Source organism: Elephas maximus, chromosome 10 (genome assembly GCF_024166365.1).
Source record: "Elephas maximus indicus isolate mEleMax1 chromosome 10, mEleMax1 primary haplotype, whole genome shotgun sequence".
Classification (NCBI taxonomy): Eukaryota; Metazoa; Chordata; class Mammalia; order Proboscidea; family Elephantidae; genus Elephas; species Elephas maximus.
The window spans coordinates 77,064,442-77,090,295 of NC_064828.1; the positions used below are offsets into that span (position 1 = coordinate 77,064,442).

Consider the following 25,854-nt stretch of genomic DNA (forward strand, 5'->3'; position numbering starts at 1 on the left):
GCTGAACAGCCAAAGCACCATGGTCACGTCACAGCCACACTGGAAGGGGTCAGATAAGGCCTATTGCTAGATGCCTTAGGCAACCACATACTGCTGAGGGGTTCTGGGGTGGGAGAAGCTGGCTTCTCTTGTGACCAGGAACTTCAACCCTCCCCCAATATCTGATGTCTCGGCTCTTGTCCCCGGGACCTTCTCTGCTGGGTGAGAAGGACTGGCATGGCAGATGACTGGGAAGGCTGTTTAGTTGGGTGGAAGAGAAGAAAAAAAGGAGATGGTTTTTTGAGTTGAGAGCAGCCAGAGATGAAAGATGGCAACTCAGGGTAAAAATAATAATAATAATAAGCAGAGACAAATGCCTAACACCAGGATAGAGAAACTCCTGCTGAACAGGAGGAAAAAGCAAGGGAGGAGCGGAGGTTTGAATGGACAGTGAGGAATCACCTGGATTGGGGGCCGGATGTGGGTAAGGGGCTCTCATGAGAAGTGGGACAGGGTGGCAGAGAGGTTCAACCCCGCGTCTCAGTGTCCAGCAGTCCACCTGGGATGATGATTGGAGAGCCGGGGGAAGATGATGAGAGGGGACGCAGAGCAGAAGATCACGAGGTCAAGAGTGAGAAGAAAAGGAGGAAGGAAGTGTGCAGGGAGGAGGAAACGTGGTCCACCTCCATGGCAGGGTGAGAGGGAGCAGACACGTCTTCAGGAGCCATCGTCTCCATTCGCACACCTGAGTGGCTTCTTGGGTCCTCTGCCCTGGAGGAGCTGACAGCTGCTTGACTGCTCAGTGACCTGAGCCAGCCACTCCACATTAGGAAGACTTAATGGGAGTTAGGAGACACCCACTCCCCCATTCAGATGTGTCCACCCAAAGGACAAGTAGTCAGCTTCAAGCCCCATTTCTGATACCTCCAGTGTTAACTGAGTACTGTCCTGTGTCTGCCAACATCTGGGAATGCCTGAAACACAGCTTGAAAGAAAGAACACAGGAAGAGTCTTTGAAGCAGAGGGGCCAGGAGGATCATGTCTGAGAGAGCAGAGAGCTGGGCACACCCAGCTGTGGGCAGATGTCCAGAAAGACCCTAGAGTGATTTCTCTGGGGAGCCTGGAACCCCAGGCTCAGGCCAAACTGCAGGCAGACACACCCCTGCCACCCTGACTCAGGCATCCTGGGGAGACAGGGACACACCCAGGTTTGGGGAAAACTGACGTTCTTTCCAGGTTGGGTCTGCCCTTCCCGACCAAGCGATTTGCATTCACTGCAAAATGCCTGAAACAGCAGCTGAGCCTGGCTTTACAGGGGGAGGGGAAAAGGACTGGGGAAGCTTGTTCAGGCAAGAAGAAACACAGCTGCTGCCTCCACACCCACAGCTCTTCTGCCCAAGGACGTCAAAGCCACTGATTAAAGGTCTTGGCTGCCTGCCAGGGAGGCAGGATGCTGCTGGAGGAGCTGCCAGGGGGTGACAGCAGCTGGAGCCAGCCAGGCATGGACTGAAAGGTGGTCCTGGCTGCGAGCCTCAGAGCCTGTTCAGCCCTGGCATGGCCCCCCACACTTGCAAGCACTGATTACTTGCCTGAAACTACATAAGCCTCTAAGACGATGGAAAGGTGAGACAGAGACAAGGGACCCAGGATCTCCATTTCTCTAAAGACATACCTGGTCCCCTTCTCTGGGGACACCAGCTGCAGGCAGTCTTGGAGGGCTGGATGTAGGTAGGGGTGGCATCTGTGGGCTGCCCCTGGGTGAGAGTTTTCCCTGACAACCTGATGAGGGGACTGATAACGAAGGATTCCTGGAGTGGCCTTGAGTCCCAAGGTCCCCCTCTGCATGAGGCTGGATCTGGTCTCGGGGGCTTGAAGGCAGGACAAGATATGCTTGCCCCAAACCATGAGTCTGATGGAGACTATTGTTGTTATAGCCTTTAGGAGCATTAACCCCCTTCAGGGCTGTCACTCACGTTGTCACAGCAGCCCTGTCCCGGGTGAGTTCACAGAGCAGATCCCGCTTCTGACCCCAAAGCCAGGAAAGGGGCACAGTGTGTAGGAAGATGACCCAGGGCTTTTGGCCGGGGGCCCTTTAGCCTGGGGTGACCCAGATTATCTTCGATACCTTTTCTTCTCTGTGAAAGCAATCTCCTCCCTCCTGGGGAAGACATAATCTCACCACCCAAGTGACACTGGGAATTCTGAGGCTCCCAGGGCCTAGAGGTGAGGAATGCTTTGCAGGACCAGCAAGCCCCTCCCAGAGCGACACACCCAGGATGAAGGGAAGACACAAAGGTGGAGGGTACTGAGGTGAGGGTGCCCCAGGCTGGAACATCCTCAAGCAGTGGGCTCCGGGCAGGTCTCGCTGCCCACTGCCGGCTCAGCCTGCTGCCAGCCCCTCCATACCTGGGGCTGCCTTGAGGGCACTGGCCTCAGAGGGGCTGAGCAGAGGTCCAACTCTGCGTCTTCCTGAACAGGGCAATGGGCAAACACCTAGCCCTGAACCTCCTCCTTACCATCTCCAGCCTCACGCCAGTGGGCACCTGGCAGGCCAGAGAGGTAGGTACCTTAGAGCTAAGAACGAGGAGAGAGGAAAGGGGTCCCTCCCTTTAACTCAACACATTGCCGACATACAGCAATATCCTGGGCTTTCTCTATACTCGCAGAGAGGGCTTTTAATTGAGGAGGAGGCCCAGGGGTATTAGGTAGTTTATCTAAGATCGTGCAGGAAGGTTCCCGAAGAATTAAGGACTAGAACCCAGATGTCCTGACTTCCACTCCAGGAGGTTTGCCTTTTGTGAGGGATAACTTCTGCTTGGCCTCATGTGCACTTACCTATACAAACAGACTGACTTTTTCTCAGAATATACTCTAATGTGGAAAGGTAAAAGGTGAGGGAGACAACTGAACTGACTACACAATGATGTCCTGAGGAAAAGATAACCGGCTCCATGGAATGGTAGCTCAGTCACTGTGTGTACACACACATGTGCATGCTCACACAGGAAGGGGAGGGCTGGGTGTGTGCCTGCCTGCCGTGTGTGCAGCTGTCCAGGCTGGGGCTCGGGTGCCTTGTCCACTCCCATTGGTTCCCCCAAGCAGGAAGCCGGCATGCACCAGTGATGGTTTTTACATGAAGCAACGCCACGTGTATCTATTCTACGGGGTACCAACACCAGATTACACACATGGGACAGCGGGAGAGCCAGCCATAGCCCAGGCTTGTCCCAGAGAGAAGGCACAGCTGACAGCCAGCTTCAGCTGGGGAGGGCCTGTGGGTTCAGTGAAGGAGCAGTGATGGGCAGGCTTGGGGGTCAGCAACTGGCTTTGTGGGGAGGTTGCCAGGCTCCACTGGGCCTTCCCAGCCTGCGACCTGTGACCTTTGTGGGCCCCGGCCTCCTCCCTTTCTCATATCAATGACAGAGTAGTTTCAGGCCCTCCTTTGGAGTTTCATGGATCCTCAAGAAAATGCAACAAAGGGCTCGGAAGGGGAAGCAGCAGGAAACCAGTTTCCATGAGCCCTGGGGCATGGTGCTCATTTGATTCGCCATCTGGTTTCTTTCTGGTACTGGGCACAGGCCAGTTTTCCCATCTGGTCCAGTGGCTGGCTCTCTGGGAAGGGTCTCAAATGTGGGTTCACGCCCTCTGATGCCCAGAGAGACATTCAGGTCCAAGCAGGTTTTATTGCCCCCAAACCAGTGACATTCAGGCGGCTCTGATGCACATGTAGTTACATTTGCACAAACATACACGACACAAAGAACAGATGGAGTTGCTCAGGTGACCACAAGAGGACTGCAGACCCAGGACACCACTGCACACAGACACACAGGGTGCACAGCAGAAGCGCAGGCGGGGCAGGAGGCAGGGAGGCTCTGGGGAGCAGCCCGGCTCGTGTCCGTGTCCGCAGTCCGCGTCAGCCCCCAGGGTTCACGGTCCTTCTGGCAGGGACTGACGCTCGGACGCAGTCAACCACAGACAGGGAGTTGCGACCCCCACGTGCAACGATGAGAGCTTCAACAGGAACGTCTGGGAGAGACCCTCCAGCGGGAGCCCAGCAGTGCCCTCTGCTGGGCATGATGGGCCAGTGCAACTCAGAGAGAGAGGCCTCTCAGAGGCCTCTCACTCTGTGTGTGTGTGTGTGTGTGTGTGTGTAACTCTGTAAGTATTTTTCTAGGGTGGTCAGTGTACCAGCTATTTCCATGTAAAATACCAGCCTCCCTAAACCCCCACTCACAGGACTAAGCAAGCTCACCCTGGCCCCTGGAGAGGTAGGGTACCTGAAGGACCTTTTACCTGAAGAGCCCAGAGCCACATGCAACAGGGGGTACATGCAGTGGTGATGCCAGGCAAGGCACTTGCTGAGTTCTTGCTTTCTTCCCAGGCAGCCTCTTCCCAGGGTGTTTTTCCCCAAACTGGGTTACAGCCTTCCAGACTCCCTGCACAGACCTAGACCCCTCATGGGGCTCTGGGTTGTTGAGTCCCACTCCCTCCCTCCTCCTGGTGGCTCCTCTTCACCTTTTAGCTAAGGAGCCTACTCCAGGCAAAGGCCTGAGGCATACACGCTCCAGGACTCTGGGCAGCTGGTCTCCCTTGGGCCCCTTCCATTTCTCCCATCAGGCAGGACTCTGACACACTTTTCTTTCCTACAAATTGAGGGACTGGTCCCAGCAGCCTAGGAGATCTAGGGTTCTTCCTCACATCTGCAAGTCTCCCTCAAGTCTGTTCTTGCCTCAGAACCAGCTCCATTCTCCAAACCCACTCAACCGCAGGCATCAGGTCACCACGGTGAGAGCAGGGGAGGGGGCTTTGCATGGCGGGAGAGACCTGCTGGAGGGCTGGTAGGGTGTGCCCAAAAATGGACTCTTCACTGCCCACAATGCCCTTGATGGGGCAGGCAGGCCTGGACAGTCTCTTTTTATGTATCTGTGTGACTGTGGGAGAGTGTGTGTGTGCATGGGGAGAGGACTGTGTTAGGGTGGAGTTAGAAGTAAAATCGGGAAAAGAACAGTGTATAAAAATGAATCATCCCTGTACAAACTGTTTTCCCTGATGTAGATGGTGACATATTTTTACAATAAAATTTATTAGACTCGATAAAACCAAACTAAGAGTCATGTCTCTGGGCTGGCATGTCAGTTTCTTCTGGGTTGAAGGGAGGAGGGGAATTATTCTAAGAATTAAGAAAACCTAAGTAAAAAAGGAAGCCTGAACTGAGCCTGAAGGGGGTGGGGGCCGGATGGTGGGGGTGGCATGTGCCCCGTCCTTGTCTTCCACCCTGGCTGAGCCTACTAAGGATGAGTGAGATCTGGCAGCAGCGACTCCAAGGAACTAGACAAATAGGAGAAGAAACTGACCGGGGACGTTCTCTCGGTGGTTGTGCGATGGGGACCTTGGGGAGCCTCCCCTGCTGTCTCGCCTTCCTCCTCTTGAGCCCTAAAGAAGACACAGACCCTCTTTAAAAACAAGCACCACTCTGAGGCCAGCACCTACCTCCGAGGCCCGAATTCCTACCCTCACCCAGGGAACACGTGCCAAATATCTCCCTGTCCAGGCCTCCCAGCAGCCTGGAAAGTGCTTAGCAAGAAGCCGCAGCAGCTGCATCAGAAGTTAACGCAAAAACTTCAGAAATGGACAACGTTTCATGCAAAGCAGCCTCCAGGGCCTGTGTTAAGGTGGTTCCCCAAGGGAGGGGGAGGCACGGAGGGAGCCCAATTCTGCAGCAGCCACTGCTTTCTCATTTGTTCCCGTACCAGGTTTTCCAGCCCTTCAAGATTTGGGGGAAATAAGTGCTCCTCTCTAACTTCAAGCTCCAAACATTACAGATTTCTGTGACAAGTGGCCCAGGTGTGAGAGGTCAAATGTGTATTGTTAAAGCATCAGGGGGCAGCTATTGCTTATTAAAAATACCTGCCACCTCCTCCCTACCCATCCCCCTTCACAGAGTGCTCCAAGCTCTGAGAACACAGAGCCCACAGCCCCGGCCTGCCCCACACTTACTCTGTCTCCTCTGTGGGTCCCTCTGGGGCCGGGCGTTCCTTTAGCTCAAGCTAGGTGGGAAAAAGGCTGAGGGTCAGAGCCGCCACAAGAAAGAGCTGTGTTCTCAGACAACCCCTCTCTAAGATGGCTCCCCGTACCCCAACACACCCTGTGTTTGTCCCTTTTTTTTTTTTTTCCGTCTTTTGCAAAGGTCAGTACCTTCCATTACTACTCCACCTTCCCCACTGGCCAAGCCTTATATACTGTCTGTAGATGCCTAATAAATAGCCCACTAAGGGTACTTGACTTGAAGTCCCCTTCCCCCAAGGTATGGCTGCCCTCCATCTCAAGCTTCCCGAGGCTGTCCTGCTCACCATGGTGGGCTTCTCCAGGGCAGCAAAGCGCTCCGCCCAGGTGGCTGTGGATTTCTCAAATGCCTCATGCCTCCTGATGAGTTTCTCCACGCCGTCCACTGTGCTGCCAAAGTCCTGGCTGGCCAGGTAGGGCTCCTGGGCAATCAGCCACGCTTCGGCCACAGAGGCATCCCGAGAGAACTGGCACACCTCCAGCACTGCCATGGAGAACAAGGCCCAGACCCAGCCAGAAGGCCAAAGGGCCTGTTAGCACTCAACATCAGCTCCTGCTGGGAGCTCAGGGTGGGTCCACAGACACGGAGCCAGTGGTCAGGCAGAAGGCCTGCACAGGTGGCCCTAAACCATGTGGACTCCCTGCTCAGAGGTGACCTGATGCTGAGGCCACTCCATCCCCACACTGGCCCCTACCCTGTCTCCATCAAGAGCCCTTCGATGATCCTGAGTATGGTCTTCCCAGACCTTGTTTGTCTCTCATAATTGTGTACAAGCCACCATGGGGCCAGCCTAAGCCCTCCAAACTCCTAGCGCCTACCTGTGTGGTGGGATTTTTTCCACCTCTCTTTAGCCTCCAGCTGCAAGAGGACAGAGCTCCTTCCTGCACCTGACACTCCTCAGATCAAACATCTGAGATGCACTCCAGTCTTCCCTGACCCTTGCCCAGCCCACAGCTCTGTAGGGAAACCAGTCCAAACATGTGGGGTGAGGTAGGGGCAGGGAGCAGAGCTCGCTGGCTGGTGGGCTTCCAGCCCCGCATCACTCTGGTCTTCTATGTGGACACCAGAGGCCCCTGCCTCAGAGCTTTGTGAAGATGAGGGCTGTAGGAGCCCTTCTCTAGGCTGTGGTGAAAATCCACAGCAGGCCACATCACCCTCCCTTACCCTGCCCCACAGTTTCCTGCTCCAGGGCTGTACTCACACATGCTGAGCCGCTCCCAGCGAGTCTCCCACTTCTCCTTCATCTCCTTCGACCTGGACACCAACTGCTGCAGTTTCTCAGTGATCTGTGGGGAGGGAAGGGAGAAAAGCTGAGCCTTGGTTACTCTTTTCCCCTGCTGAGGCAGGGTGTATGTAGATGGGTGCTAGAAAGGATGCTGGACTTGCTCACACAGGCCTAGTTTAAGTCTGGGCCCTGCCACTTGCCAGCTGTGCAGCCTTGGGCAAGCTACTTAACCTCTCTGAGGCACATATGCCCCTCCTATGAAATGCATGTGCCAAGTCCAAAGCATGCACACAAAGTGGGCGTTTGATAGGTTATGAGCCCACCCTCCCCTACTAAGTGGCCAGCTCCTTGAGGCAGGGATGGATTTTGCATGGCTCTAACTCCTGGGCCTGCGCACAGCCCGGATGCTCCGTAAGTAGAAGAAAGACAAGTCTTCTCAGAGAAACCATGTCCTGTAGCTCCCTCCCAGGAAGCTGCCTGGCCCATCATGTGTGGAGGCCAAGAGACGGGGGCTCCATCACAGCCCTCTCACCTCCTCTGAGGCCTGGTGCTGCCGCTGCATCAGGGACTTGCCGAGGTCCAGGCAGGCGCTGAAGTTCTTGCTCCGGGTTTCGATCTCTGCTGAGATGCCCTGGTGGTACTTCATGAGCAGCTCCACAGAGGAGACGTCCCTGGGGGGCAGGCGGACAACAGCGGGGGAGACAGTTGGGGACGAAAACTCTGAGCCAGAGTCACTCTGGCTTGTCTGAGGCCAAGTTCTGATCAGAGGGCGCTGGCAGCTGCCTCCCACCTGGGCTGCCTCCCACCTGGGCTGCCTCCCACCTGCCTCTGGGAGTCTGGCCCCACTCCCTCTCCTCCCAGTGGGAACACTGATACCCTGGTGTCTTCCATGATCAGGGTACAGGGTTCCCAAGAGAAGTCTTGGGATATTATTCAACCATAAAAAGTTCTCATATATGCTATAGCATGGATGAACTTAGAAAACATTACGCTAAGTGAAAAAAAACAGAACAAGATTTTACATCTTGTATAATTCCATTTATATGAAATGTCCAGAACAGGAAAGTTCACAGAGACAGAAAGTGGACTGGTGGTTGCCCAGAGGCTGGGGGTAGAAGGGAATGAGGACAGCTAATGAGTATGGGGTTTCTGTTCGGGGTGATGAAAATCTCTGAAACTTCGATTGTGGTGATGGTTGCACAAATCTGTGAATATACTAAAAACCATTGAATGACATACTTTAAATGAGTGAATTTTAGAGTATGTGAATTATATCTCAATAAATACTTTTTTTTTTTTTTTTAACAGAAGCAAGACTAACCAGTTGCTATCAAGCCAATTCTGACTCATGGCAACCCCAAGTGTGTTAGAGTAGAATTATATTCAATAAAGGCATTTTAAAAAGGTCTGGCCATCAGGACGGGTGTCATGGATTGAATTATGTACCCCAAAAAATGTGTGTCAACTTGGTTGGGCCATGATTCCCAGTATTGTGTGGTTATCCTCCATTTTGTGATTGCAGTTTCATGTTAAGAGGATTAGGGTGGGATTGTAACATCACCCTTACTCGGGTCACCTCCCTGATTCAATGTGGAGGGAGTTTCCCTGGGATGTGGCCTGCGCCACCTTTTATTTCTCAAGAGATAAAAGGAAAGGGAAGCAAGCAGAGAGTGGGGACCTCATAGCACCAAAAAAGCAGCACCAGGAGCAGAGCATGTCCTTTGGACCCGGGGTCCCTGTGCCTGAGAAGCTCCTCGACCAGGGGAAGATTGAGAATAAGGGCCTTCCTTCAGAGTCTGCAGAGAGGGAAGGCCTTCCCCTGGAGCTGACGCCCTGAATCTGGACTTTTAGCCTACTTCACTGTGAGGAAATAAATTTCTCTTTGTTAAAGCCATCCACTTGTGGTATTTCTGTTATAGCAGCACTAGATGACTAAGAAAACAGGCCACCCTACGACAGAGGATGGAGACGGACCAGCAATAATTGCTGAAATGACACAAACTGAATTGGGAACCACAGGGAAGAAAGCTGTGGTCCCCGTTGGGCCTCTCACTGCCCTTGTGACTATCTCCACCTCCCATGGACAGTGAGTCTTCTTCCTGAGTTTTGGGGAATGGTCCCCCACACCCTAGCACTGGGGAAGAGGTAGACAGTCTTGGATCTGCCAACTTTGGATGTGTGAGTCACTTATTGTCACTGGCAACAGCAGTCACTGCCCCCATTGTAGGATCGGAACGACACATGTCCTTCTCACCACACTCAGGATTCCCCTTACTCTGAAAAGGCAGATCCTCCAGGAGAAGCCTGGAAAAAGCCACTTTCTGCCTGGACCCAGCCGCAGGCCTCAGAAGCCCCCCCCCGGTGCTTCCCATGCACCCAACTGTCCACACTGTTCCTCCATGGAGGTGTTTCAGTGTAGAGCCCTAGTCTGTCCCAGTCATTCTGGGACGACGTAGCCAAGGAACGAAGCTGCCTGGAGGACACCCCCTCACCTGGGCTTCTCCTGGGTCTCGATCTGCCGGATGATGCTCTCCATCCAAGAGAGGAGGTCATGGGCCATGTTGAAGAAGCGGAATTTGTCAGCCGTGTCCACCAGCTGGGTCCGGCGCCCAGCACAGGCATCGAGCAGTACCTGCCATGCAGCAGACACCTCCTGCTCTTTTTTCTGGAGAGGTTCGGCCCGTTCCCCAGCGTACGCTGCCTGCAGTTGAGTGGCCACGTTCTGGAACTGCTGTACCTGTGGTTGGGCAAAACTGGACATCGTTCCCCAAACAGAGACACCTCGGGCCCAGGATGGGCAAGGGCATCTGTCTCCTCTTGGCCTCCCTCTCCAAGGCACGCCTGAAAGGCCAGCTCTTCAGCATCACACCAGTGGCTGCTGTGGGGCAGGGCTCCTTGCCTTGGCATCCCTGCCTACCTAATCTGGTGTCTGAGCTTTGATGAGGATTTGGAAGACAGAAGGACTCTATGCTCTTGGATCTCAGAAGAGATAATAACAAAACAACTATGTACCAGTCACCATTCTAAGCACTTTATATTTATTAGCTCTTCATCTTTAAAACAACTCCATAAAAGAGATACTATTATTACCCCTGTTTTTCAGATGAGGAAAATGAGGCACAGGAAGGTTCAATGACTTGCCCATGGTCACTCACACTAGCGAAGGGAACAGCTGGGTTTGACTACGCTCCTGAGTCCATGTTCTTAACCACTATGCATGCCACCTCTCCAAGAAAGGCGCTTGGCCAATTCCCCTGTTTGAGGCTGGCACCAGGGCAATGAAACCCTACTCCTGAGCCAGGCTCCGGAGGTATGAGACCTCAGTGGGGCCAAACCTGTCTCAGGCACCACCCCCACCTCAAACCAAGTGCTGCGCCCTTCCACCGCCACCACCCCCCACTCCACGACACAATAGCTGCACACCAGGAGGACAGATCCCCAGGATGTCCCCCTTCTGGGTGAATCAGGGGCCCAACTTACCTTGGTGCTTGATTCCTGAACCCCAGCTCACCAGTCCCTACTCCATGAAAGCCTGGTGAGCTCTTGACAGCTCGGGCCCCTCAGCAGCTGGAACCCCTCACCTGTGCATTTTCTAACACACCAAGCCCTGTGGATCCCTAGAGATTTGTAGAGGTGCCTTACGGGGCACCCTAGTGATAGGGGAGGGGATCTAAGCAGCAGCTCTTGGGGTCCTCTAGCTTTGATGTGGAAAGGCGAGTAGCCTGGTGGTTAAAAGCATGGAGTCTATATAGCCAGGCTGTCAGGGTTTGAATCCCGGCTCCACCATTTATTATCTGTGTGATCTGGGAGACCTACTTAACCTCTGCCTCACTTTCCTCCTTTATAAAGTACAGATGATATTAGTACCTACTTCAGAGGATGGCTAGGAGTACTCAGTGACTATGTATATTGTTTATGACAGCACCTAACACCAGAGAAGTTCTATGTAAGTGTTAGCTGATAATATTGCTGTACAACCAGAGAAACTGAATTTTGATATATTAAACGCTTTGGGTTTTTGTGATGACTCAGTTTGAAGAACTACTTCTGAAGCTAAAGAATGTCTGAAAACCACTGCTCTGCCCCCTGCCTTGATACCCTGAGCTGGCGCCTCTCTGAGGTGGTGGAATGTGCTGGTAGCCACTCTAGAGGGGAAAGGCTGAAGCCTGGTGGGCCCCCAACACCCTGGGGCCCCCTAGGATGTTGGCCATGTGGGAGCTATGGAAGCACGTGGCCTGGAGCCTGTGGGAGGCGGTGATGGGGACAGGCACCTGCTCGCCCAGCAGTTGGAGCTCCCGCTCGAAGGCAGTGTGCACCCGGTGGAAGGACTCTGCGGTGCTGGCATCCAGCCCCACGTCCTCAGGTAGCTCGCGGTGCTTCTCGTCTATGAGGCCCAGGATCTCGGTGCCGGTGTAGAAGTAGCGGTGCTGGTCATAGGAGGCAGCCAGCAGCTGCATGTGTGTGTCGATGAGTTCCAGCAGGTCCGCCCACATCTCATTCAGCTCATCCTTCCACTCAGCGATAGTGGCCGCTTCGTTGTGGCCCATGTCGATAAGCCGATCGATATAGCCATTCACGTAGTCCACCCGCTCCTGCCCGATTGTCCCAGTCTCCCGAGCAAAGTCCCGGAACTTGTCCCGGAGCAGCTGGACATAGGGTAGACAAAAATGTGGTTACCAGGGCCTAGGAGCGGACTTGAGGTTGTCCCACTCTAGCTGCAGACTTTCCTGGGTGGCGGCCACGGCCTCACGAGGTACTCTCAGGGCAGGCCTAAAATGCAATGGTCACACTCACACTGGGGTGTGACTGCATCTCTGTGCCACATTTTGCAACTGGCAGGGGTGTTGTGTGCATCTCGAACAACAGCTGGCTTGTATCTATTGCACTGAAAAAACCAAACCAGTTGCTGTCAAGTCGATTCCGACTCATGGTGACCCCATGTGTTGCAGGGTAGAACTGCGCTCCATAGGGTTTTCAAGGCTGTGACCTTTCTTTTGAGGTGCCTCTGAGTGGGTTTGAATCACACTACCCTTTTGGTTAGTAGTCAAGTGCTTAACTGTTTGCGGCACCCAGGACTCCATCTACTACATTAAAGGAAAAAAAAATAAGGCTGTAGCTGTGACTACTCACAGTAATCTGGTCAAAGTCTTGACCTATTTCTGTGGAAGATGCAACCTTCTCCTTTTCTAAAATCCACTGCTCCAAGTCGTCTTTCTCCCTCTTCAGCTGGTACAGGTGATACTTGTTCTCCAGGTCCCGCCTGCGTTCCTCTGCCATGTCCTTTAGCCCTGCATACTTCTTGTCCACTTGCCCCTGAAGTCTGATGATCTGTTCCCTGGAATTCAAACCAAGAAAAAAGTCATTAGTGATGGAATTGAGAGCCCAAAGCAGACAGCTCAGAGACACCAGCATGCTCCTCTCCCCAGCCTGTGGCAGGGACAGGTGGAGGGTGAAGCATAGGAGAAATGGGAGTGACTTTCCCTGGGGAAGAGTTGGGGAGAGAAGGCTGGTGTTCCTCATTCTGTTCAAATTCATCACTTAGACCGTGATGCCTCAGGGCATGAGAGAAATGTGTCCCTCTTGGAGTTCGTGCCTTCTGCCTCTCCCCTCACTCTAGGCAGCCCACAGAGACAAAAGCAAGTATAAACTGCTTCATTATTCTTCCAAGGAGGTCGATGGAGCAGCGTCGTCTAAGGACAGGACTCTGGAAGCAGGGGCCCTGCTTAGCATTTTGGGGAAGGACAAGCAGTGCCAGGGGGTTCAGTCCTTGCCATTCCTGGGATACATTTGGGGTGGCTACTAAGTACCCATAGCTGTGCATGCCCTAATGGCAGCTGATGGCAGGGGAGTGACCTGGAGACAGCCTGAGCTGTCTGGCCTGGTGGGCTCCCATTTATGCAGAATTCAACCAACTGAAAAGTTTAGGTGAGTATGTTTTCCACCTTAGGATTTCCACCTTATGATTTCTACCACATAATGATTCTGCTGAGACACTATGAGACCTGAAGTACCTTCTGGACCATAAAAAGAAAAGCAAATTTCATTGTCTCTTTAACATATTCTAACTTTTCAAGAGACTGGAGTTCTCGGTTATTTGCTGTCCCATTCTGCGAGCTTGTTGCAAACCAGGCCTTAGTCTGCCCAGCTTGAGGTTACTTGCACAAAACCAAGGTATAAAATAGAATCATGCCAATCAATAGTCCAGAAAGCAGTCTTCTCAAACACCTCTTCTTTTGGAAAATGGTTCCATTTTCCCCACGTTGACCTGAATGGACATTGGTTGATGGGGCCTCTGGCCGGATACCCACGACCTGGGACAAATCGCCCCCGGAGGAGGCACGCACCCCTCAGGGTGGCCTGCAGACAGCAGACGCTGGGCGCGGCCTGCCAGCTGCTTGATGTTCCTGCCATACTCCTCCACCGCACGCTGCTGTCGCAAATGCCGCTTAAGCATCACAATGGCGTTCTCTTCATCCTAGGAGGCAGCAGACATGTCAGGGGGTGCAAGCTCAGCCTGGCCCAGGCTCCCTCCTGGAGGGAGTTATAGTTCAGCTCCTGGAGGTGCCCGAGGTGGAAGGAGAGCCAGGCTTGGGGGCTCCCCACAGGAGCGTCATGCGGGTTCCCTTCCTGCCTCTTCCCTTCTTTCCCAGCAATGCCTGTAACCTACATCTCTCTCTCAACATTCCCAATGCCCACCCGATGTCTACCCTTCCTTCCAGCCCCAGCTCCAACCTTCCTTCCCCCATGAACGTTTCCTATGCTATCCCAGCTTTTAGAGACCCCCTCGCCTCACCTCTCATGCCCTCCACAACAGTACACTGGTACACACTCCACCGCCCAAAAAAGGGAAGAACCCTTGGGATAGAGCAAATCGAAGCTGGCACATTCATGGAGCACCCACCTGCAGTATGTGTGTTGTGGGGATGTTCTCAAGGAGGTGGGGCATCATAATAAGGCTGAACTGAGACGGAGCTGGGAGACTTTTTGAGTTCCCCATACACGCCTCTCCCCCAGCCCTCAGACCCACCCTCCTGGACTTACAAGAGTTCCACTGACTGCCCACCCACAGCTCTCCCTCTAGCCAGCGTCCCTGCTGGCACCCTGTGTAGCAGACCTTGGGTATCTCGTGGGAGATGACGTAGACTCCCTGCTCGGTGATCCAGGCCTCGGCCTCGCCTGCATCCAGATAGTACTGCTGGGCCTCATTGGCATCCTGCAGGCGCTGCAGCCGCTTGGATGCTGCCTCCTGCAGCCTGTCCCATGAGCCCTCCAGGTGTTCTAGGCGCTCCCTGATGTCCTGGCAGTCATCGATCTCACCCGCATTCACCAGCTCGTGGCCTCTGTGCAGCACGTCCTCGATCCGTGGCATGTGGCCCTGGATCTCGTTCTGCAGCGTCTGCAGCCGGAGAGGAAGGGTTCAGAGGCAGGGCCTTCCTACCTACCGGCCCTCCTCACTCTGCAGGGAGGCCACCCTCCCCCGTCACAGAAGCAAGGCCAGAGCAGGTAATGATGACCATGGCCAGGTACCGTGGGAAGCACTTCACAAGAATCATCTGCTTTAACCTTCATTTAGCCTCACAAGTAGGTGGAAACTGCACAGAACAGTTACAAAGTTGCTTGCAGAAGTCAAGGTGGCTGTGAGTGGCAGAGCTGGGACTTGAACACAGCTCTACCAGATTCCAAAGCCTGTGCTCTGGTTTGCTACCTGCTCTTCCTCTACTCCAGCACAGCTTGATTTTTTATGTGTATGTGTGAGAGGAAAGGAGAAATAATTTTAAAATGGGCTTTTGAGATCTTATTTTAGCAGCTTTTGCTCCATATAAGAGTAGAAAATTGCCTCATATTGAGAGTTAGGTTTTGTGGGTTTTGCCCCCATTTCTCACATCTTGCCGTGATGTATTATTTCTTGTTTGAGCCTGTGGTCACCAAATGGCATTTTCCTCCCACTCTGGTGAGTGGGTCACCTCTTTCTTCAGGAGGCCCTGACACACGTGATACTTTCTTGATTCTAGAGGCCCAAGGCCAGTCGCTTCTTACGTGTGGACTCCTTATGCCCTTTGTCCTCCTTTTTTTATAGTTTTGCCCATGGGTTTTCAAACTGTCTGGAGGGCAGGGCAAGGGCAGTACACATGGGTAGACTGCCAGCACTTAAAATACATATTAAATAGCAATCTCCACAATTCGCCTAACACGCATTTTTACACTTTCTGCTCTGAATCTTGATTTTGATGGTTTCCTGTGGTCTCTGTAATTGTAGTCAAACAATCCATGTTGTCACCTCCATCTGCCTCTTTACTTTCCCTGAGATCTTATGACCTCTGCAGGGTACCCTAAAAATGTGTTTCTTTGAGGGCTTGAACTGGTTCATTCCAGTTCACACCCCTGCTGAGAATTTGCATTTCAAATAAGTCTCCAGGCAATGCTAATGTTGTTAGGGACTGTCATGAATTGAAATGTGTCCCCCCAAAACGTGTGAACTTACCTGGGCCATGATTCTCAGTGGTTTGGCAGTTATGTAATGATGTCATATCCCCATGATGTGATTTGATGTGATCAACCAATCAGTTGTAAGGGGATTAGGGTGGGATGCAACACCCTTACCCAGGTCACAGCCCTGATCTGATGTAAGAGGAGTTTCCCTGGAGTGTGGCCTTTATTACTTTTTATCTTACAAGAGATAAAAAGAGAGAGAGGTGAGCAGAGAGTGGGGGACTTTCTACCACCAAGAAAGAAGAGCTGGGAGTGGAGTGTGTCCTTTGGACCTGGGGTCCCCGTGCTGAGAAACTCCTAGACCCAGCGGAAGACTGAGCTGACAGAGAGAGAAAGCCTTTCCCTAGAGCTGACACCCTGATTTTGGACTTCTAGCATCCTAAACTGTGAGAGAATAAATTTGTTCGTTAAAGCCATCCACTTGTGGTATTTCTGTTATAGCAGCACTAGAAAACTAAGACAGGGACCAATTCTGAGAACCCCTAGTGGAGCAGTGATTCTCAAAATCCTGGGGATCTTGTTAAAGTGTAGATTCTGATTCAGTATATCTGGAGTGGAAATGCAAATTCTCAGCATGGGTTTGAACTGGACCAAACTAGTTCAAAGCCTTGGTTCCTCTCTCTCTTTTTAAGCAATTATTTCCTAGTCTGCCGTGATATGTTCTTATTCAGGATTTCTTCTTCCCGGAATTTATTCATTCAAAAAATATTTACTAAGTTCCTTTCTATGTGCCAGACCCTGTTCTGGGTGCTGGGAACAATATGGAAACAAGATAAGCAAAAATCCCTGCCCTCATGAAGCTTATGCTCTAGTAGAGGAAATAGATGATAAGCATGTAAATAAATGAATAAATGCAGTGCTATGAGAAAACACAACAATGGGATGGAGAATGTCTGCCTCTCCTAGCTGGAGGAGTCAGGCCTTTCTGAGAAGATAATATTTGAGTGAGACACGGATGATGAGAGGGAGCCAACTGCACAAAGATCTGGGAGATGAGTATTCCAGGAAAGAGGGAAGAGCAAGTGCAAAGGCCTTGGTGTAGAAACTCGCCTGGCCTGTCTGACGACCAGAAGAGCTGGGATACCCTGAAGGAGGGTGAAAGTGATAAGAGATGAAATTTAGTGGTAGTAGGGGTCAGATCAGGCAGGAAAGCAGTTCTTAGCCCTGGTTGCATATTGAATAATTTGTGAATCTTTCAAGTATGCACACACAAACAAACACACAGAGCCAAGGCCTCACCCCCAGATCCTAATTTAATTGCTCTGAGGTGGGACCTAGGCATTAATATGTCTAAAAGTTCCCCAGGTAGTTCTTCATTGTAGCCAGTGTTGAAAAGCACTGCTACAGCACCTTGCAAGATTTGATTCTAATTGCAACGGAGATCCATTAGAGTAGTGGTTCTCCAAGTATGGTCCCCCACCAGCAACATCAGCATCACCTGGGATCTTGTTAGAAATGCAAGTTCTTAGGCACCACCCATGGTTCAGTATATCTCAGGTGAAGTCTGGCCAGGTGTGTTTTACCAAGCCCTCTGATGAGTCTGATGCTCACTGAAGTTTGAGAACCACTGCAAGAGGGGGTTTTAAGTGAAGAATTTCATCAGCTGACTTATGTTTTAGCCAGGCTAGTCTAAAATAGTCTTTTCTGGGGTAGCCACGCTCTCCCCTGATTGCCTTTCCCTGCTTGGCTATGGCAATCACATCTATATTTGTTTTGGTCTGTTCCTGAAATAGCCACCTCCAGCCAGGGATGTTAAAAACCTTTTGGCAATAACACGAATGAAGCTGGACAGTCAGAAGTCTTTAGTGTTGGAAAGGTCTGTGTGACTCATTTTACAGCGGAGGAAGCTGAGGCTCTGAGAATACTATCTTTGACATGGCTCCCTCCTTTAACTGAAGGTTGTGGCATTAACTGAACCCCTACCTCTATCACCTTCTAGCCCAGGTCCTTGTCTATTACGCCATTGATCATGGTCCCTGACTAGATCACGTCAATTGGAAGCAAAGGGTCTGAGGGAGCTTTTAATTAAACCTCTTTGAGAAAAAATTCAGGCCCTCTGCTGGGCTCAAAAGGTCCTGTGAGCAGGTGTCAGGGATGGAGGTGCTGTCTGCCGTGACCTTTCTTCCCTCAGGAGCTGCAGTACCAACTGGCACACACCGGTCTCCTTTGGGCTCTCAGTCCCCAGGAACTCCTTGCTCACGGCTTGGGCTGCCCGCACTTCCTAGCCCAGAGAGAAGACCAGGAAGGAGGAACTCTAGGCCCAAGAGAAGGGTCTTCACCACCCCCCAGCTGATCATGGAGGTGCTGCGACCCCACACAGCTGGCCTGCTTTGAGGATGCTGGCTCCTGCTGCAACCCTAACACATTTCCCAGATTCTGAGCGAGGCCACGGAAGTTTCCAGTCGAGCCTACAAGAGAGCAGAGCAGCAGAAGGATGTCTGCTCCTTGGGTTCAGAGTCCACATTTAATGGCTTCCTAATAGGGTTTCCGCTCACAAGGATCCTCACATGTCCAGAGAAATGGGTCCTATTTACCCTGAGGGCACCTGGCATGCCAAGCTCAGCCCTAGAAGAGTGGCAAGGCCATGTTGTGGGAGAGAAACCAGGGGTTATTTGCCACCTCTCAGCAAGGCCAGTGAGCACAGAAGCTGTGAAAGCACATTAATCTCCAGGCAGGCCTCCCAGGTCCTACACTCACCTGTGCCCTAAGGAGTCTGACTGTCCCCCGCCCCGTGATCCTCTCTGCAATCACCAAAGTCTGCTCTTTCTACTGTGAGACTATGAACACAGTTTGGGGCTTCCCACTACCAACAAGGGCAGGAATCGGGGAGCGGGGGGGTCTGATGTTGCTGGCCTTCTGCAGGTCAGCGCTGGGCTTTCCTCCCTGGGGCAGTAAGGAGGCCTGCAGAGGTGAGGCAGGACTCACCTGGTTCTTCTTCATGAATAGCTGAACGGTTTGCAGATTAATACCATAGTCATCCGACAGGGCCAGAGGCAGCCTCTCCTCCACCCAGAGCTGCAGAGACCAGGAGACCAGAAGGTAGGGTGATGGCTGATGGCCACCCTTTCCCAAGCACTCACTAGGGGCCAGACATAGCTTTGCCTGCATTATCTCCCTGGTTCCTCCCAACACCCCTTCAGGGTTTTGTTCCTATTTTACAAATGCGGATATTTTGGTACTTTGACCCATGGAGTCAAATAAGTTACTCCTGATCACCCAGGGGAGGGTAATGGAATTGGATCTCAAACGGTCTGTCTGGCCCCAAAGTCCATGCTGTTAACCGTTGATGCTAGTACGTGTACAGTGATTTACCATTCAAAAAGCATGGTTTTTATGCTTATATTTAATGTAATCATCACAAGACAACCCTATAAGAAGGAAGGGAGTTGACCAGACATCTGCTGCCAAGAACTGCTCTGGGTGTCAGCCAGCTACCCCTGATGGCAGCTGCCAGGACAGCCATGGGGACTAAGAGGAGGCTGCAGCACACGCACCGTCTCATCCTCTAAGTCCCGGCTGATCTGCAGCTTGGCTCTAGATGATTCCAGCTGCTTCTTCCTCCTTTCCAGGGGCTCCAGGAGGTTCAGGAACCGCTTCTCGATGCTCACGTCTGCATCCCCCACCTCCTCTTCAGGTGAGGGTGCCTGGGCAAATAACTCCCCCAGCTCCTCCTTCCGCACAATCAATTGGTCCTCCACTCGCTGGGACACAAGGACAACGGTGTCAGCACCAGCCTTGGCAACTGGGCAGCTCCTCCCTCCTCTTCACTTCCTGTATCTCACCCATTCTCTAAGGCCCAGTTTGAGCTCAGCCTCCTCCAGAAAGTCTCTCTAGATGCCCGCACTCATCATCCTCTCCTCTGCTGACTGTCCTGCATTTCTCATGCATCCTTTTATCAACCCATTTAGGACCCCTCTCCTACCCACTGCAAAGGAGTTGGAGATGAGTTATGAGCAGAGAGACATTTTTTTGCATGAAATAAAAGCAAATCCAGCGAGAGGAACGGAAAGAGCACTTACTTCTGGGCTGTGGATTTGCTTCCCAAGAGCCATTCTAGCTCTAACACTCTGCGTTTACAACCCTCTCACATGCCTTCAGTTTCGCCAACATCCGGTTGACACTGGTCAGGTCCTTGCCCGGGTCATCCGACCGCAGCTGGTCCTCCATGGCGCTGATCCACTTGTTGAGGTCGGCACGCGTCTGTGAGCGCAGGTCAGAGCTCCGGGCAGCTGAGAGTTGTTGGGTCTTCTTCTGTGTGGTGGCCTGCAGCTCATCCCAGAGCTGGTGCAAGTCTTTCAGCCTCTGGGTCACAATGCTTGCAAACTGGGGCTTCTCTTCTATCAGGTGCTTTCCTTCCTGTGTGGGCAAGGAGGAGTGCTCACCCTCTGAGGGCCAAGGCACCCTTGCTCAGCTCTGCTCCAGGTGGCTGTAAGGGGCTACCCTGAAAGGAGGTCACTAAGGCAAAGAATCTGTTAGAACTTGGGTGAGGCTCAAATGAAAGACCCTAGGAACCCTAGAGTTATTTGCATTAGAAAGGCAGGTAGGGAGAGCTGTATAAGGAGCTGGCAGATGAGGGTTCCCAACCAAAGCAAACCCACTGCATCGAGTCAATATGAGACAAGGGTCAGCGGGTATTAAAAAATCCACCCAGTTGTACCCAGCATGGAAACTCCCTTTTGGCTCCATCCGCTCTTGCTCATCTTCCTACAGGTTGTGCACTAAATTCTGGGGATCTCCGAGGTTTCCTTATCTGGTTTTCACCTGTGTAATGTATCTTTTGGAGTGAGTAAAATGTGATAAGAGGAGCCCTGGAGGCGCAGTGGTTAAAGCAATCGGCTGCTAACCTAAAGGTCAGCAGTTCGAACCCACGAGGTGCTCTGCAGCAGAAAGATATGTTGATCTGCTTCCATAAAGATTTCAGCCTTGGAAACCCTATGGGACAGTTCTACCCTGTCCTACAGGGTCGCTATGAGTTGAAATCGACTCGAAGGCAACCAATTTGGTTTGGTTTTGGTAAAGTATGATATGGGCTGGGCCTAGAAATGTATGTTAATAATAAGAGTTAATACTTATTGAGTGCCTAGTAATTGCCAAGTACTATTCTAAGTGTTCTATATGTTTTAAAGTACTTAATGCTCACAACTCCATCAAGTAGGTACTATTATTCCCTCCCCCCATTTTATAGATGAAGAAACTGAGACACAAAGAGGATAAGGAGCCACATAGCCTGGGTCAAGAGCCTGCACCTTTAACAACTATGTGACATGGCCTCGTATGGACACTGTGCCTGCTTCTTCATGGACAACCATGGCGAGAAGGGACACAGGTGCATGATTCCCAGGTCTAACTCCAGTCACATTTTGACTTGCGCCACTGGGAAAGTTTACTAAAGAAGGGGTTCTTAGTTCCCCCTCTATGAGGGGTATGCATGACCATTCCCTCGTGATTCTGCCCATCCAAATGGCGAGGGTCAGTGATCCCCCAGGATCACTCAGGTTGTCTCACATATTCCTCTGCCCCTGGGCAGGACAATGATGGGAGTCTGATGAGGACAATGAAAGGCAAACTGAGATAATTGCTGTCTTGGCCCTGAACCCTGAAGCTCTAGCTAGGCGTCCTCACCATCCTGGACTGCCAATTCTGACCAGGCTTAACAAAAGTGGATATATAGGAGCTTTGAAACTTTAATGACTATTTAGAGGCATTCTAGACTCTCCAGCAAGCTTCAGCACAGTGTCTACACCCTGGGTGAAGCCCCATTCAGACACCATATCTGAGCAGAGAGCCCATCGCCACTTTCTTTACTTACTGCGTCAATGCTCTCTAGCCACCCTTGGTGGGAAGCCAACTCTGCCACAAATGCCTGGTGCTTCAGCCATCTGTTGTGAAGGTTTCGCGATTCATCATAGGAAACATCCTGAGATGTCAGCAGCTTATCATTGATCCAGAGAGTGAGCTGTGGGCAGAAAGAGTGGGTCCAATAGTCCTTGAGTGTATCTCCTTGACCAGAGGCTCAGGGCAGGACCTGCTGTCCACCCCTGGCTGCAGAAGGAGAAGGCTTCATGAGTTAGTGAGCCGACAGGAGGAAGTGTGAGCACAAGAGAATACTAATCCCCAACTCCCAGCACAGGCAACTTAACCCTTGTTGTTCCAGGGCTAAACTATGGGCACTGGTGTGTCTTCCCCGTTACAGTGTGTGCAGTGTGAGATCAGGGATATTTTATTCTTCTCTCCATATATCCAGGACTTAGGTCAGGGCCTGACGTAGTGCAGTAACTCAATAAATGTTTATTGGGTGGGTAAATAAATCTGTTCTTTGGCAGTAGGGTGAGAAGTCATTAACAAACACAGAGAAAATGTTATCTGAGAAAAAAGCCAAGGACAGATCCTGTAATTAACAATGAAGGAAGACTGTGATGAGCATCCAATATTTTCAAGATGTCTTGGCACACTGCCAAGCCTTGTTTGTGCCAAGGGCAGAGGGAGATGGAAACAGAGTTGCTTGAGCTGAGAGGAAAGGGGTAGGAAGATGAGACCAAGAAAGCAGTCAGGGAAAGGCCCATTCCACACAGGAAATATTATTGGTGGAGGGACCTAGGACTGCAGGTTAAACACTTTCCCTACACAGCCAGCCCCAGATTGAGCAAGAACCGTCTAAGCCAGCAGCTCTCCAACTAGAAGGCCTGTTTAAAGTGCTGCTTTCTCTCTCTCAACCCTTAAGGTTCTGATTCATCTGGGCCTGAATGGGGCTGAGGAATTTGCATTTAACTAGGGCCAGGCCTGGCTACATAATTTGCAAGGACCAATACAAACCGCAAATGTTCAAAATGATTAAAAATTTCAAGATGACAACAGCAGAGCATTGAAACAAGAGCAGACACTTCTAAGTGCAGGACCCTGTGTCTTCACCGGTTCCCCACCCATGAAGCCAGCCCTGACCAGACCATAGGTGAACCTCATACAGATAGTCCTCAGACCATTCTTTGAGGACCCTGTCCTAAAAAAATGTCCTAGACTTTGCAAATTAAAAGCTGAGTTTTCAGATATGAAAAAAAAAAAAAAAGAATTGTGGAATTAAAGATTCTAGGAGTTGTCAAGTGCCCAGAGTTCCCACTCATGGAATCACACAACTCCAGAGTCAGAAAGGCCCCCTATGGGCACCTCTAGGGCACTTTGCCCCTGAAAGGAGTCTCCTGAAACATGGCCCCTCACCTCCTGGCAGTTCTGGAGGAAGTGCTGCAACCCCAGGTTGTCTCTCAGAAGAACCAAGGACTCCTGGGCCTTCTCGTCATTCTTTCTGTGCCTGAAAGGGAAGTCACAGTCACAACAATGCTGAGCCTGGCATCCTTGCATGACACCAACATCCCTGTGGCTCTGGGGGCAAAGGAGTACCTGTCCTCAATCAGCTGCACCTTCTCTTTGATCTTTTCTGAGTAGAGGTTTCCCTCGGCTACCAGCTTGTTTCCAGAATCCACAGGACTTAAGACTTTATTTCGGTTGTTCTCCATAGACACCAAGAAATCTTCAAACTTCTGGATCCCAGCCTCTGCAGCTTCAGGGGAGTCTGGGGACTCCAAGTGAGCCAGAGTATATTCCTGTTGAAGCAAGATTCCGCGACACGCTGAGGAGGCGGTGAAGGCACCACCAGGAGGAGCTGCACGTGCAGTCATGCGGACTACAGTGTGAATGGTGCCCCCCAGGGGCCCCGTGAATCTGTGCAGGAAACCCTGGTGGCATAGTGCTTAAGAGCTACAGCTGATAGCCAAAAGGTCGGCAGTTCCAATCTACCAGGTGTTCCTTGGAAACCCTGTGGGGCAGTTCTACTCTGTCCTATAGGGTTGCTATGAGTCAGAATTGACTCGACAGCAACGAGTTTTGTTTTTTAAAGCCACATGGAAGGCAAGCATGTCTACCTCAAACTGACCTGGAAACAGGATATAATTTGGGACACAGGGCTGGAAAAGCACATGATAAAAAACAAAGAGAATTTTCCCCATAATTCATTGCCAAAGAAAGCCTAAAAAAAGCACCATTTGGTCACTGAGCCCAACAGCACATCTGTAGACTCACCTCTAGTGCCATTCGTTGCCTGGAGAGACCCTCCCCCACGCCCCAGCCCTGAAGACCTCTCTCTCTACCTGGCTGCTGAGGATGGCTTCAGCCTGCTTGGCATCCCTCTGGAACTCCTGGAAGCCAAGGCACTGGTTGAGTGTGCGGCCACGGCTTTCCCACATCCGGTGCAGGGCGTCCCAGCCAGTGTCCAGGCCCGCCAGCCGCTGGCTCAGGAGCTGGTACTCGGGGTCTGTCTGGTCGCGGATCACCTTCTCCCCGGATGCTTTGACATCTTGATAGGGCTCCTGGTGCCCATCGATATCATCCTTGATCTTTGTATGATCCTGCAGGAGCTTCTCAGCCTCTGGGAGTGACTCAGGCGTGTCCTCAGAGGCCACAGCCTTCTGGGCCATGGAAAGCCAGGCCTGGAATTTATCCAGTTTCTGTAGGAAGGCCTGCAGCTGGCTGGCTTCCCCCAGGGAGGCCTCCTGGCCCTGCAGGGCTTGCTGCAGACCCTGCCACAGCAACTCTACACCTTCTTGCCTCTGTCTAATGTCCTCCTTCTGCTCGGGGTGTAACTCCATCAGCTCCTGTGACTCACGCTCCAGGGTACTCACACGATCCTGGATGGCAGCCACATCGCGCTCCAGCCCTGACAACTTCCGCTGGATGGCGATGACCCCTGCCAGGTCCTTGCCCAGGTCCTTTGTGGACTCTACTACCTCCGTCTTGTCCTTGATCCACTTGCTGGTCTCCTCACAGTCCACACAGTAGTTGTGCACCCGGAGGGCCGAGTCCACTGCCTTCCTCCGCTCCGCCACCATGGTCTTGAATGCCTGCCACCTGCACAGCAGGGACACAGCCCACAGTCAGTGAGGGGGCCCAGGGAAAACAGGGTATTTAACTCTTCTCAAAGGGCATTCCTTCTCAGATTTCCCACCAGAGTCTTCCCCACAGACCTTGTTGAGAAACAATTATCTACCCAACAAACTGTGGGTGAGTAAAATTCATTTATTTAATTTTTACCAAAGACATATATATGCCAATCAGACCTTTCAATCAGCAGGAGGCTATCAATGATGTGAGTCTAAACATAAGCAAAGGAAAAGGACATTTAGGTAGCTTGTGTACATGGCTAGATTTCAGGTAAGCACACAATTTCCCCAGATTTTTCTGAAATACTGAAAATAGTTAGAAAGCTCACATTATTAACTTCAGGACTGCTTCAAGACATAGAGGAGCCATGCAAATGCCCAAAGTCACATTACAAGTGTCCTAGGGCCTCAAAAAATCACTTTGGGTCTAAAAGAAAAGTGGCTTGGTGAAGAGAAGGAAGGGAAGGAGTAGAGAGATGAGGAAGAAGCTGGAATTATAATCAAAATGAATAACAATCTTAATCTTCAAGTGCAGTGTGGCTCTGAACCCAGGAAATGTGCAAAGGTCTGGTGGATGTTCTGCGGGTCTAGGAGGTTTGCAGCACACAATAAGCCTCTTCTGGAGATCTGCCTTCAAAACTCACAGCCATGAAAAACCTAGGAGGGTAGTTCTACTATGAAACACATGGGGTCACCATGAATCAAATCAACCCAGTGGCAAGTGGCTGACCTGCTGCTTGGTTGGAAGGTTCTATTAGCCGAGGCTCAGACCACCAGGGACACCTCCCATGGGCCTAGATTGACTGCGTCATTACACCATACATGCACCCTAGAGTAGGCAGAATGCTTATTCACCAATTGAACGTATCTTTCTTGAATATTCACCAGGCGTAAGACATTATGTTAGAATTTGGGAGAATACAGCTATAGCCAAGCCTGGCCTTTATGGAGCGTATGATTTAGAAAGAAATTAAGAGGAGCTCATAAAACAACTACAGTATTAAGTAACATGAACACAGCATGTTACAGGTACAGAGGACTAATGGAGTTGAGAGGAGCAATGGGGGTGATGATGGCAGATTTCATGAAGGTCATCTTAGCTGTACCTCAATATAACAGATCCCAGGGCGTCCAATGCAGTGATTTATCTAAGGATGGAAACCATG

At 51.5% G+C, this 25,854-nt stretch overlaps 1 protein-coding gene across 1 annotated transcript in view; it reads right to left on the reverse strand.

Annotated features, from left to right (window-relative positions):
- SPTB (spectrin beta, erythrocytic) overlaps window positions 1–25,854 on the reverse strand; it is a 136,698-nt gene that overhangs the window by 15,665 nt on the left and 95,179 nt on the right. Inside the window, exons 16-32 of the mRNA XM_049898202.1 lie at window positions 23,900–24,656; window positions 23,154–23,356; window positions 22,974–23,064; window positions 21,571–21,717; window positions 19,854–20,117; window positions 19,256–19,462; window positions 18,687–18,776; window positions 14,386–14,667; window positions 13,616–13,746; window positions 12,402–12,606; window positions 11,543–11,917; window positions 9,764–10,008; window positions 7,804–7,942; window positions 7,248–7,332; window positions 6,333–6,529; window positions 5,980–6,029; window positions 5,337–5,415 (exon numbers count right to left, since the gene is read on the reverse strand). Of these exons, the coding sequence (XP_049754159.1) occupies window positions 5,337–5,415; window positions 5,980–6,029; window positions 6,333–6,529; window positions 7,248–7,332; window positions 7,804–7,942; window positions 9,764–10,008; window positions 11,543–11,917; window positions 12,402–12,606; window positions 13,616–13,746; window positions 14,386–14,667; window positions 18,687–18,776; window positions 19,256–19,462; window positions 19,854–20,117; window positions 21,571–21,717; window positions 22,974–23,064; window positions 23,154–23,356; window positions 23,900–24,656 (3,547 nt within the window). The remainder of the gene's footprint in view (window positions 1–5,336; window positions 5,416–5,979; window positions 6,030–6,332; window positions 6,530–7,247; window positions 7,333–7,803; window positions 7,943–9,763; window positions 10,009–11,542; window positions 11,918–12,401; window positions 12,607–13,615; window positions 13,747–14,385; window positions 14,668–18,686; window positions 18,777–19,255; window positions 19,463–19,853; window positions 20,118–21,570; window positions 21,718–22,973; window positions 23,065–23,153; window positions 23,357–23,899; window positions 24,657–25,854) is intronic.